The sequence below is a fragment of the Schistocerca serialis genome, chromosome 6, assembly GCF_023864345.2.
Source record: "Schistocerca serialis cubense isolate TAMUIC-IGC-003099 chromosome 6, iqSchSeri2.2, whole genome shotgun sequence".
In the NCBI taxonomy this organism is placed as follows: Eukaryota; Metazoa; Arthropoda; class Insecta; order Orthoptera; family Acrididae; genus Schistocerca; species Schistocerca serialis.
This window is the reverse complement of record NC_064643.1, coordinates 162,352,348-162,372,734: the sequence shown is the minus strand read 5'-3', so window position 1 is coordinate 162,372,734 and position 20,387 is coordinate 162,352,348. Positions and strand designations below refer to the sequence as shown.

General features: G+C 44.3%; 1 protein-coding gene across 1 annotated transcript in view; it reads left to right on the top strand.

Annotated features, from left to right (window-relative positions):
• LOC126485130 (venom dipeptidyl peptidase 4-like) overlaps positions 1 to 20,387 on the top strand; it is a 293,595-nt gene that overhangs the window by 22,393 nt on the left and 250,815 nt on the right. Inside the window, exon 2 of the mRNA XM_050108774.1 lies at positions 8,797 to 8,914. Coding sequence (XP_049964731.1) covers positions 8,797 to 8,914 — 118 coding nt within the window. The remainder of the gene's footprint in view (positions 1 to 8,796; positions 8,915 to 20,387) is intronic.

Below are 20,387 nucleotides of genomic sequence, written 5' to 3'. Positions count from 1 at the left end.
ATTTTCTGACACTTCTTGTTCTGTTCCCGAATCATGACCGCTTTCATGAACAGAATCCTCAGTGTCTGAGTCAGCGCTATCACTGTGAGCATCTTCATCACTCAGCTCATTGAACCATTGCAACCATACATTAGGATCTCTATTAAACTCTGTCCGAAATTTTTTGCCTTTGATATTCCCTCCACATTTTAGAAATAAAGAGAATGCTAGGTGACATGGAAGGTAACTGCAATCAGTTTCAATACCTCTAAATTTACGCACATGAAAGATCGATTGAATCTAGGAAAGCAATTAAGTAATACAGACTTACTTTCTATCAGATTGTGGCAGCAGAGCTCGCGCGGATGACAAGTGTCCTCCAGACTATAGTAATGTTTCACAAACAATGTATCTTTCGCAACTCAAAGCCAACAATGATTGCAGCTAACAGCCGGAGAGTTAACAGAAAGGTACTGAAAATTGCGCGAACTCAATCCAGCCCTGACAGACTAAATTGAACGGGAAAGTCATGTGGATAACGAGTGTCATCCGCGCGAGCAACAGAGGGTTAATCAAGTAAATTGTAATCCCGTGAAAGGAAACGGTGGCCTGTTTGAGTCACGGTCGTTGCGGCGGTCTGCACGCCACCTGTTTTTTCGCCAGCCTTCCGGTACTTGTTTGTTGCCTGAAAGCGCATCCAGCTGTTCTAATATATACAGGAGGTCGTTAACTTCACTCTTGTTGACAGTAATTAGTTTCTCCTGTACAGACACTGAAAACTTAGGAACTATTATTTCTACTAGGTCGGATTCACGTAAAGGGTCAGTTAAATACTGGTTCTTTTGGCAGTAGTGCTGAAAGAACTCCTTATAACTGTCGCAGCCACTGTTTTCAAAACTTCTAGCTTCAAATATTTCTGTTCTTATACTGTTTTGTTTACTTGTGGACCAGTATTGGTTTAAGAATGCTCTAACAAATTCTTGGTATGTTTCACATGTGTTACTGGCTCCTGTTCCCCATGATATTGCGTCCCCTTCAAAAAGATTGGCTTCATATTTGATTTGCTGCTGTTCCGTCATGTTGTCAGGTATGACGCTCTAAACTGACGAATGAAGGCAACAGAATGTATACTGCCTTAGCTAGAAAAGTTATGAAATTTGTAAGCGTTTGCGTTACTGAGTACTTTATTAATATGATAACATCCTTACATTTTTCCTGTTCAACCCACGTTTCGAGTTTCTGTTTTTACTCATGTCCCATATTATCTATATTTTTATCACCTCACTTAGTTGAAGCATGTTTTCTACCTTCTGTTCTACTTCTCTCAAAAGACCCTGAATCGTATTTGTATTACCATTACAGACATTCTATTCGTGATACTTTACGGCAAATGACTGCATTTTCTTCATTTTAAGCCGACAACTTGTTTGTTTTGCCTTTCATTGGTGTCTTTGCAAGTTTTATTTATTTTACTTTGATCATTACTTAATTTAATGACTTCATCCCTAAGTGACGTTACAAAAGTATCTTGAGCTTGCATGAGGTCATTTAGTTTTACTACTTCATCAGAAATCTTATGAATAACCTCTTGCTTACACTTATCTAATTCTTGACCCCATTATTTACTTTCATATTCAATTCGTCTCTCGTAAGTCCCTAGTCTAGTTTCATGAGAATCAATCCTAGCCTCTAAATGTTTAAATTTACGATTAATTTTTGCTATCTCCTCGTTTGTTGCTTCTATTTTATCGGCAATTAATTTTTGCCCTTTCTTTAATTCATTTGAATCCTTTTTTAGTTCTTTTTGCCCCTGTTTATCTTTCCTTCTAGCATTTTTAAAATTCTTTTTGCCCCGTTCTATCTCTTCTTCAAGCCCTACTTTAATCCTTTTTGCCCTGATACTAACTCCATTAATATTTCAACCATATTTTTGTTTTTATCTTGTGTAGGCAATGTATCAGCTGATGCTGTTCCATGGCTGAATCTACCTGTTGAAGCATTAGCAATGGCGGTGTCAGAGTCATCACCTCTGACATCACCATTCGCCTTATTTAACTTATCATTAACATTCATGTCATCTGCATCAGAATCCACCTCTCCAATTTCAATATTGCTGCTATCTGAAATTATGTTTTCTTGGAAAACTCTAGTTTCTACATTAGATGATTCTGGTATATAGCTATGTACCATTTGATTTTATACACTTTCCTCACCTACAATTGGTTCCAATTTTTCCTGTATATTCTCCATGCCCTGTAATCGGCTTGCCTCTTCATTTTCATTACCCTGAGGCTGCACTGCCTCTCTGCTTCTAAGATCGTTCTTAGCTTCCTCTCGGCAGCTGTAAAGTGATTAGCGTACTCGCTACCTTCTCCAGTGCAATGCTGCTGCTCTCCACGTTGTTTTTGTCATGGGTGTCTTCGGCTGCTGTAGTCAACCACAGATGCCTATTACTGCCGTTTTCCGCTCGCTGACGTTGGACTGCAGTTGGTGGAGCCGACAGGTGTTGCTATCCATGCCATCCGCCTCGCCTGCTCTGCTAATTGCTCCCTGAAGCGTTGTTTCTCGTAGCGGTGAAATAAAACGTAATCCATCTGGACCGCGCACACACGTATAACTTTACACTTCGATTTTGCGTTTTCGCGTTTTCACTTCCAACTACGGCGTTTATAAAATCTGTTGTCTAACAGTTCAAAGAAAGTTACAAAAGGTCAAAGAGGATATAATTCCACAGTTCACACATTGTCGCTTTTTATCTTTTTCACTGTTCATACACTATTGATTCGGGCGTTTTATGACAATCTTTGCAGTCCATTATTCTCGCTATGATTTTCACATCTCCCTCAATTCACAGTTCGCGTCAACGGATATATATATAAATATACGTTCCCCATCAGGGATGCCATGTATGAATTATGTGTCCTTTTGGAAGTCAGATCTGGAAGCTGGAGAGATCTGGAGAGAGTGAATAAGAGTCTCTGACCGCTGTTTCCAACATCCTGTCGTCTTCTACAGCTGTATCCCCAGCGCAAAAGACAGCTCGTCGGTCGTGGGATCCTCTACGGCGGAGGCTGGTACATTGCCCATTCGAACCTGTGATTGTGCTTTTTGCGGATGCCACTTGCCCGTCTTTGCATCTACAGAGGGCAAAAACAGTAGTGCTGGAAGTGATGGTAGGAGACACTTCTCATTACTGCATCCTGTTTGGTTATTATTCAAATATTCACACAATTACACTGTCTTTTACAACACTCGACATAGCTTTGTTAATTGTATGGTAACTTTTCCATCCAACTTCCGAAATATGACACACATGTCCGGCTCTCTGGTGTGCACTAGATAGAGTGTGTATTACATATTTACAACTAACAAGGGAACCTCCCCATCGCACCCCCCTCAGATTTAGTTGTAAGTTGGCACAGTGGATAGGCCTTGAAAAACCGAACACAGATCAATCGAGGAAACAAGAAGAAGTTGTGTGGAACTATAAAAAAATAAGCAAAATATACAAACTGAGTAGTTCATGCGGAAGATAGGCAACATCAAGGACATCCCGGGATAAGGAGCGCCGTGGTCCCGTGGTTAGCGTGAGCAGCTGCGGAACGAGAGGTCCTTGGTTTAAGTTTACCCACAAGCGAAACATTTTTCTTTATTTTAGCAAAGTTATGATCTATCCCTTCGTTCATTGACGTCTCTGTTCACTGTAATAAGTTTAGTGTCTGTGTTTCGCGGCCGCACCGCAAAACCGTGCGATTAGTAGACGAAAGGACGTGCCTCTCCAATGGGAACCGAAAACTTTTGATCGCAAGGTCATAGGTCAACCGATTCCTTCACAGGAAAACACGTCTGATATATTCTATACGACACTGGTGACGGCATGTGCGTCACACGACAGGAATATGTTGTCGACCCACCTAACTTGTACACTTGGCGAATGGGTAAAAAGATTCTTCTACCTTGCCCGATTTAGGTTTTCTTGTGGAAGTGATAATAACTCCCAAAAAAGTGATGAAAACATAAGAGTTTGTCACATAAACTGCAACAAATGAATCCAAAAGTCTCACACTCGCGCACTTTTCCCTGTGCTCTGTCAAAACATATGTTTTTTACGTTTTCAAATTTTTCCATGTGTAGACCGTCAAATCCTGCATATGTCCAAGCAAATCTGGTCCTGGAATTTTGGAGGGCGAAGTTGACTATGTGTGAGTGCCTGAACTTTGATAATTGTTTGAAAATAAAAAATTAATCTTTTTGCTCGAAGCAAGACTTGAACCAGGGACCTCTCGTTCCGCAGCTGCTCACGCTAACCACGGGACCACAGCACCCCTAGACTCCCACTGTCCTTGATGTTGCCTATCTTGCGCATGGACAACTCAGTTTGTATATTTTACTTATTTTTTTCATAGTTCCACACAACTTCTTCCTGTTTTCTCAATTGATCTGCGTTCAGTTTTTCAAGGCCTATCCACTGTGCCAACTTATAACTAAATCTGAGGGCGGTGCGATGGGGAGGTTCCCTTGTAAGTTACGCCCGATGTGGAGTACAACACGTCCGGCTCTGAAGAACACCCAAAATAGAGTGGCTAGTGCAGCGAAAGTACGTCGTCTCCCAGGCGCGCCAAAGCGACCTGGAGGTGTCCGAAGCACTTCGGTTGCAATTCCGTTACTCTTACGTCTCTCAAAACTAGTGAAATTTAATAAACAAAAACGATGGACTCCTACGGTAACCATGAGTGATTGTCATACTAAGAGCTGGGTTAAATACAACGATAAGTATATAAATTATTCATAACAGAAGTTAAGCGTTTTGGCGCCAAGCGCCCGAATGTGCCGACCAATCAGAAGCAAGCTCAGTACAACTGGCGGACTCTCCCACGGGACTGGTACATACTGTACCATCTGTCGCTTGTACCTCACTCCACTTTTGTAGCACATGCTACTTAACGTGTACCAAGCTGCATAAAGGCGAGTTTTAGCAAAATAAAATACTGGCGGCTTCAGTCAAATGGTTCAAATGGCTCTGAGCACTATGGGACTTAACAGCTATGGTCTAGCGCATACTGCGACGCGTACACCACTCTTCGCACGCGCCGACTGGCGACGCTGTGCGCTGACTGAACCGAAGCGCGCGCAACCTCTTATCTTTCTCAAACGATTTTACAGAAACTATTCTCTGAAAATATACGATTTTTGCCTTATTTGTAGCGTTATAGCCGGCCGGTGTGGCCAAGCGGTTAAAGGCGCTTCAGTCTGGAACCGCGGACGCTACGGTCGCAGGTTCGAATCCTGCCTCGGGCATGGATGTGTGTGATGTCCTTAGGTTAGTTAGGTTTAAGTAGTTCTAAGTTCTAGGGGACTGATGACCTCAGATGTTAAGTCCCATAGTGCTCAGAGCCATTTGAACCATTTTTGTAGCGTTATATGTCAGCTTCGTGACGAAGTGCCCATCACCTCGCTAATAACCATTCTTATTGTGATGTACACATTTTAGTAAGGCACTACGCAAAACTCAAAAAGTTTGCAACAAAAATGAGGGGTCGCTATGATTTTGCGTTTGGTGCGTATTACACCGTATGTTGCTGCGTATGAAATTTAGCTAACATGCTAAATTTTTGTTTAGACTTGGGAGATCTCTATCTGCCTCCGATATCGAGAAAATGGATCCCATGTAGCGCGCTCACTTCCGATCTCACGCCCGCGAGAATGAAATACTCGCAACATCTCTCGTATCTCTTAAACTGCTCGAGATATCGAAGCCGGCCGGGGTGGCCGAGCGGCTCTAGGCGCTACAGTCTGGAACCGCGCGACCGCTACGGTCGCAGGTTCGAATCCTGCCTCGGGCATGGATGTGTGTGATGTCCTTAGGTTAGTTAGGTTTAAGTAGTTCTAAGTTCTAGGGGACTAATGACCTCAGCAGTTAAGTCCCATAGTGCTCAGAACCATTTGAACCATTTGAGACATCGAAACGAAAGTTTGGCGAATGATAGCACACGAGGAGGAGAGTGTTTTGCCAATTATTAAACACACGGAACTTTCTTATCTATGGCGATATATCACTACTTATACTTCTTTTTTTTTTATTTCACGCCAGTGACTGTAATTTTTTAAGAGTTATCGTCACCTAGCGAAACAAGAGCTTCCTAGTATGAAAATAAACATGAAATTTCTTCTTTTATGTTACTGCAAACCGATACTATGAGGTTTTTCGTAAGCTATTGAGCTCTGTGATTGACAATTACTTGTTTAATGAGGCCCTCCGGTTCGGAATTCTGTCTCAATGGCTGCTGTGAGATGAGTTTGGCAAATTACATTGTGACAAAGGAAGTACAATTAAACCAGTCACCAAGAGAAATGTGGCCTTTACTCATAAATGGTGATGCTTCTTCGAATGAGAAAATGTTAACAACTCACTCAAAAACAGATTGGCAATTCTGTTGGAATTTTTGTGGAATCCTCGTAACCCATCGTATTTTTAACATTGAGCGACTGGAATGGAAACTTACCAAAGGATTTTATTCCTTCTCTTGATCTGAGCAGTATTAAAATAATGACGAGCGTTCCTTCAGGCGGAATGATAGGCACATGCCAGATACTGTTTACTCACCTAGGGCTTGCCAAACTGAAAATGCGTGATCTCGAATAAAAAATAAACAATTGATCTGTCGCACAACACAATGGTCAGTGTATTGTCAGCAGCGAAGGATAATGCGCGCGACAGGAATTCACAAGCTACCCATGTGTGCCTTGTGAGATGGAGTTCGAAAAACATTGTCATGAAAGTAGATCTGCCTTTGTCAGCACCACATTTCAACAAATTAAATATATCTAATCATAACACTCTTTTAGGATATTCCTACTTTCGTAATAATACCGACCATTTTCTTCATTTGTGTATCCTGTTGTTGTATAATTAGTTTATTAATGCAACAATTGGAATGCTTTTTCTCATCACGACGAACCAATTAAAACATCGTTATTTGTGACTGCTTTTCGACTGTTTCTAGCTTGCAGTGGAAATATGTTGTTCATATGCATGTAGTGCAGTGTGTCGTATTACATTATTACATCCATATCAGAGTAATCACAGTGAAACTTCTATACTTCAGATCTTGGACGCTTTTTACCACAAGCACAATGGGATCACACCTGTGGAGATTATCCCTTTCTAAATTTTTGTAACAGACCGTACAGATACGCTAGCTTACTAGGCAGCGAGAATATAACCTTGCTTTACTTTCCTGCCTTCATTATTAATCACATGATTTTATAATATTCCTTGCTTCCTTATTCACTACCCTCTGTCCCTTCTTGCGATCTGAAAACCTCGCCGAGGCATATGGTGTAATTCCAGCGGCCAATGGCTCGCCAGTTACTGAAGTATACATTTTTCTTGACAGAAGAAAACCAAAACAAAACTATGCAGATATAAATAACAGAAAAGTATAACGTGCTAACGAAGAAAGCTGGAGCGTTTAAATGGCGAAAAACGAAACAGTACCCAAAGGCAATAAAATTATCGTATTGGCAATACTACCACTGCTGATATGCGCCGTTCCGATGTGAACATATGGCCGGACTACTTTTCCGCTCCCCACCTCAAATTTCCCACGGTGCTAGCGAGGCAAGCGCGACGTGCGGCGCGAGAAACTGTGCCTCAACCACAACGCCGCGCGACCTGGCGCAGGCGCGCGTCGCGTCCCAGTCGCGTCGCTTCGCAATTTGCGCGGTCCCATTTGAACCTATGATGTTACAAAAACGCGCGCTCCGCTGCGTCGCGCCACACGCGCTATTCGCGTCTCAATTTGCGCCTAGCCTACATGTGGCATATTCGCTGTTTCCCCCTCTTCCTCCCCCCCCCTCCCGCCCCCCTCACTCCATTCATCCTCAGATAGTGTGGATTGTAGTGGAGGAAGTGTGCAGCGAGGTGAGAGAGATATGCATACGTGCAAGAGCACTGCTTCCGTGCTAAATTATTTATTGTGTTTCTTGTTTAGGTAACCGTAATCAAGAACAACTGACGAATACAATTTGTAGTGAAAGAGCCAAATGCAACCCACAACGACTATCACTTTGAAATAACTTGAACTGTAATACTTAGACTAAATATACGAGTAACTGAAGTAAATAAAGGACCAGTGGTGTATTGGATAACTGATATACTCTCCTTTATGTATAGTGATATTGAAATTTTTGAAGCATTTATATTCTTCAGCTTTTGGATAACAGCACAATTCGGCTTTTTAAGTTCTACATCATGAAGTGTAGCTGAACTGTAACCATCTGACAAAATATGTAGATACAAAATAATACAAATGCTCTGGCCGATGCTAACACGTGGTTGTGTCTGTCGGTGCCAAAAATGAAGTAACTGAGAGAGAGTGGTATTTGTTTCCTCTTCAACCTTGTGCAGGGGACTACCAACAAGTCAAATTTGAGCTTTTATGGAGAAATGGTATGATTTTCGATACTTAATTAGATCCGAATACATATGCACAAATATATCAAAAATTTGGTGAGAAGCTTACTAAAATATTTCCAACTATTGTATCTCCATTCATTTCTGGGTGATTTGTAATTTGCAAAAAAACGTAAATGGCAAAAATCCTTAAAAATTAATCGTCGCGTTTTATTGTGAATTGAGCGATGGTGGTTTAAATAACGTATGTTTTGACGCAACCTTTTTATATTGAATTTTTGGCAAAAAGGCAAGCCAAATGAATTCGGAACCCAGCTAATGAATACATTACATTGATAATATTGAACTGAACTTGTTAGTTTAGAACACTGTTTAAACTCTTTATGTTTCTGGTATTACAGGCTACCTGTGTGGTTTTGCTGGCAATTGCAACAGCGGCCACGAAAGAACCATTTGGGTTGGATGATATCTTATATGGGGACTTTACACCAGAATCGTTTACAGCCAAATGGATAACTGGTAAGTGAATATTTACCTATACGCCAACTGAAGGTAGACAAGGCGCCCGTAAGCATCGGTGATTTGTCTGAAATTTCGTGTTTTAGCTGGAACAGTAATGCCGCAGTAAAATATACTAGTATCGAGCATATGCTGGGCTTGCTCGGATTCTGTACTACAGCAGACAAAATACGTTTACCTTGATAGTATGAATTTTATGTATAAGCTCATACGATTGAAACTGACTTAGAACGATCCAGTTTATTTACCGTGTAGCGTTTATAAGTTGAATTGTGATACCTGTGAGAAAATATAGACAGGAAGAAATTTCGGTTCACGTATAAAACAAAAACACACGACCAGCGACGTAATACCGGTCATTCCTACACACCGATAAAAAAAGGCAGCCTAATGAACAATTTAGAAAAAATATAAATTATTACATACTCAGTCAGAAATGGAACGTGTTACACAGTGACCCACAAGTCTGATATTTGTCAAACTTTGTGGAGGTGTTCATCACATGTTGTTGTTGTTGTGTTGTGGTCTTCGTTCCGAAGACTGGTTTAATCCAACTTCCCATGCTACCCTGTCCTGTGCAAGCCTCTTCACCTGTGAATAACTTCAAATGGTTCAAATGGCTCTGAGCATTAAGGGACTTAACATCTGAAGTCATCAGTCCCCTAGGCCTAGAACTACTTAAACGTAACTAACCTAAGGACATCACACACATCCATGCCCGAGACAGGATTCGAACCTGCGACCATAGTAGAAGCGTGGTTCCGAACTGAAGCGCCTAGAGCCGCTCGGTCACAGCGGCCGGCTGCTGTGAAGGAAACCAGGAGAAATTTGGAAGGTGAAGAAACAAAAACTTTGAGGTTTATCACTGAGATTGTACTCCTGTCAGAGACAGCAGAGGACTGCTTTTGGCCGCTGCACTTGTTCATACGACCGCAAGTGCTAGTCAGCTAGGTCGTGTATCACAGATCAAGAAAGGTGGCAGTCAGAGGGAGAAATATCTGGAGAATATAGCGGGTGGGGAAGAACTTCCCATTTCAACGTTTCCAAGTAGGTTTTACGGGATTTTGGACATGGGGCCGTGCTCTGTCATGCTGCAAAATCATTTTTTCATGTCTGTCGCAGTAGTGTGGCCGTTTGTCCTCACAGTGCTCGGCTCAAACGCATCAATTGCTTTCGACAACGATCTCCTTTGATTGTCGGTTACAGTAGCATCGAAAGCTTTCCCCCTCTTTCACAACCATGCCGGTGTTCACCATCAAAATTACCATTCTTGAAGCATGGAAACAATTTTCTGCAAATTTCTGTCACTAACAGGCGTCTCATCATAGGTCTTACCCGCTTTTTATGAGCCTCAGCCGCAGATTTCTTCATATCAAAGCAGAAAATTAAAACCTCTCGCAGACGACGAGAACTGGGCTCATAAGTTGATGTATTCAGTCGAGAATAACTTTATGATGCAATCAAAAATCGACTGATATTTTGATGGCGTTATGTTCTCAAATGCCTAAGCTTACTGTATGACACTTACGACGAACGACTTGCGCCACTACTTTCTACCACTGTCGTCTATTGAAAAACGACGGAAGCAAAGTTGTAGACCTAGTAATTCCTGGGAATATTTCCACTAATGAGACATTAGTAAAATCATCACACCACTGGTGGGCAATCGTCCGTCGGTGTACCATTCCTTCGCTGATTCCTGTAGTGTTAAACTCATTCTAAACTTAAAGAATTGGTGAGTTTCTATGACTTCCGCATGACAGCAAAGAACCGCTACACATTTCCTCCCGCGTTGAAGACATAGTTTATGAAAGAATATAAAACCATACGAGTGCTCTTGTTTGGATGCCGGAAACGATTTGACGTCCGTATATACACATGGGTCCAAAAAAATGTATCCACTGTTTACAAGTCCATAACTGGCAAACTAGTGTAATACACTCCTGGAAATGGAAAAAAGAACACATTGACACCGGTGTGTCAGACCCACCATACTTGCTCCGGACACTGCTAGAGGGCTGTACAAGCAATGATCACACGTACGGCACAGCGGACACACCAGGAACCGCGGTGTTGGCCGTCGAATGGCGCTAGCTGCGCAGATTTGTGCACCGCCGCCGTCAGTATCAGCCAGTTTTCCGTGGCATACGGAGCTCCATCGCAGTCTTTAACACTGGTAGCATGCCGCGACAGCGTGGGCGTGAACCGTATGTGCAGTTGACGGACTTTGAGCGAGGGCGTATAGTGGGCATGCGGGAGGCCGGGTGGACGTACCGCCGAATTGCTCAACACGTGGGGCGTGAGGTCTCCACAGTACATCGATGTTGTCGCCAGTGGTCGGCGGAAGGTGCACGTGCCCGTCGACCTGGGACCGGACCGCAGCGACGCACGGATGCACGCCAAGGCCGTAGGATCCTACGCAGTGCCGTAGGGGACCGCACCGCCACTTCCCAGCAAATTAGGGACACTGTTGCTCCTGGGGTATCGGCGAGGACCATTCGCAACCGTCTCCATGAAGCTGGGCTACGGTCCCGCACACCGTTAGGCCGTCTTCCGCTCACGCCCCAACATCGTGCAGCCCGCCTCCAGTGGTGTCGCGACAGGCGTGAATGGAGGGACGAATGGAGACGTGTCGTCTTCAGCGATGAGAGTCGCTTCTGCCTTGGTGCCAATGATGGTCGTATGCATGTTTGGCGCCGTGCAGGTGAGCGCCACAATCAGGACTGCATACGACCGAGGCACACAGGGCCAACACCCGGCATCATGGTGTGGGGAGCGATCTCCTACACTGGCCGTACACCACTGGTGATCGTCGAGGGGACACTGAATAGTGCACGGTACATCCAAACCGTCATCGAACCCATCGTTCTACCATTCCTAGACCGGCAAGGGAACTTGCTGTTCCAACAGGACAATGCACGTCCGCATGTATCCCGTGGCACCCAACGTGCTCTAGAAGGTGTAAGTTAACTACCCTGGCCAACAAGATCTCCGGATCTGTCCCCCATTGAGCATGTTTGGGACTGGATGAAGCGTCGTCTCACGCGGTCTGCACGTCCAGCACGAACGCTGGTCCAACTGAGGCGCCAGGTGGAAATGGCATGGCAAGCCGTTCCACAGGACTACATCCAGCATCTCTACGATCGTCTCTATGGGAGAATAGCAGCCTGCATTGCTGCGAAAGGTGGATATACACTGTACTAGTGCCGACATTGTGCATGCTCTGTTGCCTGTGTCTATGTGCCTGTGGTTCTGTCAGTGTGATCATGTGATGTATCTGACCCCAGGAATGTGTCAATAAAGTTTCCCCTTCCTGGGACAATGAATTCACGGTGTTCTTATTTCAATTTCCAGGAGTGTAGTTTGTAGTTCCGGCAATCGCCACACCAGCGTTGTATTGCGTTGTTTTGTTTTGGCAGATGACAGTCGCCATATAGTGAGTGTTTTGTTCTTAGTTGCACCTAGTTATTCGAGTAAACATGGCTGGCACAAGGCTTACATTCGATGAAAGGAAGTCAGTTTTGATGTGGTATTTTAAGTACTAAAACATTAATGAGGTTCAACGGCAATGGCGAAATGAGTATCAAACAGAGCCACCGACACGTTTAACGATTCGTCGCATTCGAGACAAATTTGAAGGCGAAGGCTGTGTTAAAGATGTACACAAACAACGATCTGGACGACCTGTAACAGTAACAAGTCCAGGTAACTCCCGTCGTCTGTTACAACAATGTCACTCGCTCACCACAGAAGTCTGTGAGACAGTGTGCCCGTGAAACTGGAGTGAGTCGCTCGAGTGTACGGCGTATTTTGAAGACAGCAAAGTGGAAGTGGTACATCCCACGACTGCTACACGCAATGAACGAAGACGACCCAGATCCTAGAATGGAGTACTGCGAGTGGTTTACTAATATGGTGCGCCACGATGAAGAGTTTGCTGAGGTGATTGCGTGGTCTGATGAGGCACAGTTCAAACTCAATGGTACAGTAAGGCGTATCTCGACGAAAATCTAAGAGGAAGATGGATAGGCCGTAGAGGTGCTGTGGAGTATCCACCACGTTCCCCAGACCTATCTCCTCTGGACTTTTACCTGTGGGGAACACTAAAGGACGTCGTTTGCTGACAAAAGTCACGCACATTCGATGAACTTCGAGAATCCATCGTACATTCATGTGCAAATATCCAACTGAACACGTTACAGTCAGTAGTTCGTGCTGCAGTTCGGCGGCATCGTTTGTGTGTGGATGTTAATGGTGACCATTTCGAACACCTACAGTGACATCTTTAAGTTGAACTTTAAGCTTCACTTTCACCAAAAATGAGACAACTCCGTCAATTAGTTTGCAAGTTATGGACTTTTAAACAGTTGATACATTTTTTGGACCACTCTGTATTATTTTCTTGGTATTTATTTCGTTAACATTAGTAATAACAAACTCTTTGCTTTAAATTTTATCAGTTTCCGCAGTCCTGTAATTCTGTGGGAAACTACTATTTGTTGCATGGCTCTGTCAACAATACCACACTAGATCAATTATTAACATAACCACCACTTAGCGTGTCAGTGAGGTGGTGGATTTGTCAGCGAGGTAAGTCAATGGCGTCTTATGGTTTAATTTTTTATGTTTAATTAGGCATGTTGAAGCACATGGCGTTTTCTTCCGAATGTTTCTGATTACTGCCTTTGTTGCACAGTACGTTTTATTCGGAATCTTCTCTAGTACATACGATGTAGGTTGTAAGTCCGAGATAAAGTTGCTGGCATCCGTCTGTAGCCCACGGTTTCTGACGTGACACCCAATGCAATCTCCAGCAAATCCAACCGACTTGCAGGCAGTTTCAGTGCATTTATTAGTGTTCCATGACAAGTGACGAACATCTTGTTTCACCACATATTAAACCTAGACCTCCTCCTGTAGGTGATTTTGTGTTGGCGTAATCTGTCCCCAGCACACCAGTTGGCAAAGAGGTTATGAGAAGGTCGATAATAGGCGCTGAATAAAACGCGCCTATCAGGAGAGAGGCCAACGACAAACTCGCAAGCAACTTTCCGCCGCCGGCCGTTGTGGTCGAGCGGTTCTAGGCACTTCAGTCTGGAACCGCGCGACCGCTACGGTCGCAGGTTCCCATCCTGCCTCGGGCATGGATGTGTGTGATGTCCTTAGGTTACTTAGGTTTAAGTAGTTCTAAGTCTAGGGGACTGATGACCTCAGATGTTAAATCCCATAGCGCTCAGAGCCATTTGACCCATTTTTTTGAACTTTTCCCCAACGCCCTCTCGACCGCCGGTATTTAGATCGCCGCCGTGGGCCGGAGGACAGCAGGCAGTAGCAATCGGAGTCTCGGTCTCAGCCAGCACATAGCGACCAGAGTAGTGTACATAGCGGGACGTGTACTTCACCAGCGGTGAGGCTAACGTGGACTAATATTTAAGAGCTTGTACCACAACAACTAGCTTAAAGATAAGAAACTTCTTGTTAATAAGGAACGCTGTTAATATATGTGTGCAGTTGTGTTGTAGACAGAGGATACGGCCACCAAACAACATCCTCTCCTTGCTTCCCATGGTACAACACTCAACAGTGGCAAGGAGACGACACAAAAGATTTCGTCAGCTAATCCCCGGCTACACGAAGTGACATAACATTCCAAATGTATCAAGCTATGCCTTTTTTTATTTGTGCTGTATATTTTCTATCAGTGGATGTGTCTATTGAAACATACACTATGTGATAATAAGTATCCGGACACCTGACTGAAAATGACTTTGAAGTTCGTGGCGCCCTCCATCGGTAATGCTGGAATTCATTATGATGTTGGTCCATCCTTAGCCTTGATGACAGCTTCCACTCTCTCTGGCATACGTTCAGTTAGGTGCTGGAATGCTTCTTGGGGAATGGCAGCCCATTCTTCACGGAGTGCTTCACTGAGGAGAGGTATCGATGTTCGTCGGTGAGGCCTGGTACGAAGTCGGCGTTCCAAAACATCCCAAAGGTGTTCAATAGGACTCAGGTCAGGACTATGTGCAGGCCAGTCCATTACAGGGATGTTATTGTCGTGTAACCACTATGCCACAGGCCGTGCATTGTGAACTGGTGCTCGATCGTGTTGAAAGATGCAGTCGCCATCCCCGAATTGTTCTTCAACAGTAGGAAACAGGAATGTGCTTCAAACATAAATGTAGGCCTGTGATGTGATAGTGCCACGCAAAACAACAAGGGGTGCAAGCCCCCTCCATGAAAAACACGACCACACCATAACACCACGGCCTTGGCACCACCACGGCCTTGGCACTATACACGCTAGCAGATGACGTTCACTGGGCATACGCGATACCCACACCCTGCCATTGGATCGCAACATTCGTCACTCCACATAACGTTTTTCTAATGTTCAATCGTCCAATGTTTACGCTCCTTACATCGCACTTACCGGCTTGATGTGTGGCTTATGAGCAGCCGCTCGAGCGTGAAATCCAAGTTTTCTCACCTCCCGCCTAACTGTCATAGTACTTGCAGTGGATCCTGATGCAGTTTTGAATTCCTGTGTGATGGTCTGGATAGACATCTGCCTATTACACATTACGACCCTCTTCAACTGTCGGCGTCTCTGTCAGTCATCAGACGAGGTCGGCCTGTACGCTTTTGTGCTTTACGTGTCCCTCCACGTTTCCACTCTACCATGACATCGGAAACAGTTGACCTAGGGATGTTTAGGAGTGTGGAAATCTCGCGTACAGATGTATGACAGAAGTGACACCCAATCACCTGACCACGTTCAAAGTCCGTGAGTTCCGCGGAGCGCCCTATTCTGCTCTGTCACGATGTTTAATGACTACTGAGGTCGCTGATATGGAGTACTTGGCAGTAGGTGGCAGCACAATGCACAATGTTTGTTTTTGGGGGTGTCCGGGTACTTTTGATCACACAGGATATCATATTTTGGACAGGGCCCGAATGATGATTTAATTCTTTGAATGATATTCAATTACCTTGTACTGTTCGCTATCAGAGAACCTGTTAGTATTTCTACCATTTGTTAGGTATTAGCGTCAATTAGGTCACGCACGTTTTTCCTGTTTCACAGCCAACATTTCCATTTTAACACATTCGGTAAAGGGATGTCAATGGGAAGTTACGTTTCACTGAGCCGAAAGAGATCTGTTTCATCGTTTTTCACAGTTGCCCCGCTGCTTCTTTGTAAATGACGTCCATTACAGCGGAGATTTATACAGTATTTTTCCATGCTACCATAAGTTACGGTAACATCGTCATTGTAGGCGTTGACGGTGAACTGTCGTGTACCAATGTGTAATCCTAGTATGAAAGTGCTGATCGTACGGTTTAATGATGCTAAAGAGTTGACGAAGAGTATAACGTGACTGATAGAATGTTGGATGGGAATGCTTTCATAAGCTGTGCGTTTATTTGCACCTTGTGATTTGGTAGCAGTGAATCTGCTCTCATTTGTGGAAATTTGAAATGCTGTAACACATTCCTTAGGTACTGATGACTGTCTTTATCGAATGCTTTCTCGGAGTCTATATTCATTATGCATAATGTTTGTGCCTGATGTTGGTAAGAGAAAAACGCCGTGTCTCTTGAGGAACAAATTCAATCTGTGATGCTTTTGTTGGGTACACTACACGTCTGCTCCACCCCGAGGATGCATGGAAGGTTTGTTTTAATTTTCCCACTATGAACCGAGATATGATTTTCGGGTCTTGCGTAACAGCGTTACTGTTATTCTTTGTGGTTTCTTTTTCTTGGGGGTCAGTACGATTATTCCCTGTTCTTTTTTGGGGTATAAGTGGCCACAACGTTGTTTCCCCATCACTACTTAAATGAACTCTTTCTTGATGACAGGCCAAAAAGTTTTATAGATTCACATTTATGATAATTTTTATTATTACATCTTCCAGTCCATCTTATTCGGGCATTACTTCCGAAAAAGTAGTTGTAATTTCGCGTGATAAATACACGTCCAATCTCGTAGCAGCTGTGCTGTTCTGTTGTATCATCCGATGATCGTGCTCCATACAGCCTTTGGAAATGATCTTTTATCCCCCTGCCAAGTAATGTTTTACTTCCCATCTGCAGACAGGACCTATATACGCAGACCTATATATCTCTGCATACATACTTTTCGTTCCATTGTAAGGGGGTAAATGCTTCAATTCGCACGTGGTAGATGCCTGTAATCCTTGCATGTGATGATTTTCTCTTCTTGTTCGGTTTTCTGCAGCACTAATATTTTCTTTTTGAATATTTTGGTTATGGTTAGCTTGGTATTCTCTGTTACATCCCTTCGCTTGCAGTTTACGAGTTAGAAAACAGTAATATGCGACCTTTTTTCTCCTGGTATTTAGCCAGAAGGCTGCATTTTTATATATTTTCTGGACACTAGATTTCCACCAGTCAGCCACATCACGAGAGAAATGTTTCCGGCTGACTAATGACTGTTAATGAGCATTAAATTTCCAGTGTTCTCTACCCGTTACTTTTTTTGATGAGGTTTAACTTTTACTCTAGTTTTTCAGAGAAGCTGATAGGGATGACGTCATAACTTTGCACATCAGTTCCCATTGTGGTACAGGTGTTGGATAAAAAGTAGTGGCAGCTTGGTTATAATTCATAGCAAACTTCTACATCTTCCTGATTACTCTGCTATTCACAATAAAGTGCCTGGCAGAGGGCTCAATGAACCACCTTCAAGCTGTCTCTCTACCGGTCCACTCTCGAACGGCACGCGGGAAAAACGAGCACTTAAATTTTTCTATGCGAGCCCTGATTTCTCTTATTTTATCGTGATGATCATTTCTTCCTATATAGGTGGGTGCCAACAGAATGTTTTCGCAATCGGAGGAGAAAACTGGTGACTGAAATATCATGAGAAGGTCCCGTCGCAACGAAAAACGCCTTTGTGTTAATGATTGCCACTCCAATTCACGTATCATGTGTGTGACACTATCTCCCCTATTTCGCGATAATACAAAACGAGCTTCCCTTCTTTGTACTTCTTCGAGGTCATCCGTCACTCCCACCTGATGCGGATCCCACACCGCGCAGCAGTACTCCAGAATAGGGCGGACAAGCGTGGTGTAAGCAGTCTCTTTACGAGGTGCATTCAAGTTCTAAGGCCTCCGATTTTTTTTCTAATTAGCTACTCACCCGAAATCGATGAAACTGGCCTTACTTCTCGACATAATCGCCCTGCAGACGTACACATTTTTCACAACGCTGACGCCATGATTCCATGGCAGCGGCGAAGGCTTCTTTAGGAGTCTGTTTTGACCACTGAAATATCGCTGAGGCAATAGCAGCACGGCTGGTGAATGTGCGGCCACGGAGAGTGTCTTTCATTGTTGGAAAAAGCCAAAAGTCACTAGGAGCCAGGTCAGGTGAGTAGGGAGCATGAGGAATCACTTCAAAGTTGTTATTACGAAGAAACTGTTGCGTAACGTTAGCTCGATAAGCAGGTGCGTTGTCTTGGTGGAACAGCACACGTGCAGCCCTTCCCGGACGTTTTTGTTCCAGTGCAGGAAGGAATTTGTTCTTCAAAACATTTTCGTAGGATGCACCTGTTACCATAGTGCCCTTTGGAACGCAATGGGTAAGGATTACGCCCTCGCTGTCCCAGAATATGGACACCATCATTTTTTCAGCACTGGCGGTTACCCGAAATTTTTTCGGTGGCGGTGAATCTGTGTGCTTCCATTGAGCTGACTGGCGCTTTGTTTCTGGATTGAAAAATGGCATCCACGTCTCATCCATTGTCACAACCGACGAAAAGAAAGTCCCATTCGTGCTGTCGTTGCGCGTCAACATTGCTTGGTAACATGCCACACGGGCAGCCATGTGGTCGTCCGTCAGCATTCGTGGCACCCACCTGGATGACACTTTTCGCATTTTCAGGCCGTCATGCAGGATTGTGTGCACAGAACCCACAGAAATGACAACTCTGGAGGCGATCTGTTCAACAGTCATTCGGCGATCCCCCAAAACAATTCTCTCCACTTTCTCGATCATGTCGTCAGACCGGCTTGTGCGAGCCCGAGGTTGTTTCGGTTTGTTGTCACACGATGTTCTGCCTTCATTAAACTGTCGCACCCACGAACGCACTTTCGACACATCCATAACTCCATCACCACATGTCTCCTTCAACTGTTGATGAATTTCCATTGGTTTCCCACCACGCAAATTCAGAAAACGAATGATTGCACGCTGTTCAAGTAAGGAAAACGCCGCCATTTTAAGTATTTAAAACAGTTCTCATTCTCGCCGCTGGCGGTAAAATTCCATCTGCCGTACGGTGCTGTCATCTCTGGGACGTATTGACAATGAACGCGGCCTCATTTTAAAACAATGCGCATGTTTCTATCTCTTTCCAGCCAGGAGAAAAAAAATCGGAGGCCTTAGAACTTGAATGCACCTCGTAGTAGACCTGTTGCACCTTCATTGACAGACGTTCACCGTATTATACTTCGCCAGAATAATCGTGCTGCATATCTATTAGTTCCCCTACAGAGATGGACGGCGTCGTACACCGCCAGCGCATCCGTATCTGTCGATGTGTCACAAGCACCGCCCTATGACAGGGATGACGTATTCTCTTGTGCTGTAGCACGTGCCACGACGTAGTTCCTTCATTTTGACGAGCAAGTCATAATCGCATGGACTCATATCGGGTGAATATGGTGGATGTTCCGATGTATCCTTCCGATGTATCCCACCCTCACGTGCGCAGGAGCTTTTGCATGGGGTTCGCCATGTGGCATCGTGCATTGTCATGAAAGATGATGGGATGCAGTGGCAGAAGGACACATCGTTCTGCCCTCCCACCACGCACATTGTTCATGCTTCCTTAACATACTGTTACGGCGTTAGAACAGGCCTCCCGCACTTTCAGACAGTACACACTGCAACTGACTCAGACACTGTCGCCACCGATGACTGCACTATTTCACCTGACTTTCAGCTATCAGCTACAGACGGCGTGCATGCCGCCTGTCACATACCATTCATGTTACGGCAGCCTTACCACTACTTTTTTATCCAGCCCATGTAATATTCGCGCAAACGAAGTTGACACTCGTCGCGGCGGCTGATGGAAGCAACTGTGAATGGCAAGTGCCTTTACGATCGATCTCATCAGCCAGAGCGTGTCGCTTGCACGTGTAACATACCAAACCGAAATTGCCCCATCGACGGTCCCATCCGCCAGTGTAGGGCCCGTGAGACCGCGTCTGCAGCGCCTTCTGCTTCTCGTAACAGCTGACGACGAGTGTCAACACACAGTAACCTAAGTTCCATACATCGGTATCTGTTTCAAACACGTAAACGTGTTGAGTTTTGTGCCTACGAACTACGTACGGTTTTCGGGCATTGGTTTTCTGTTATCATTTGAAGAAAACTGCTGCAGAATCGCATCGAATACTTGCCGGAGCTTTGTGCGAACATGCTCTTGGGAAAA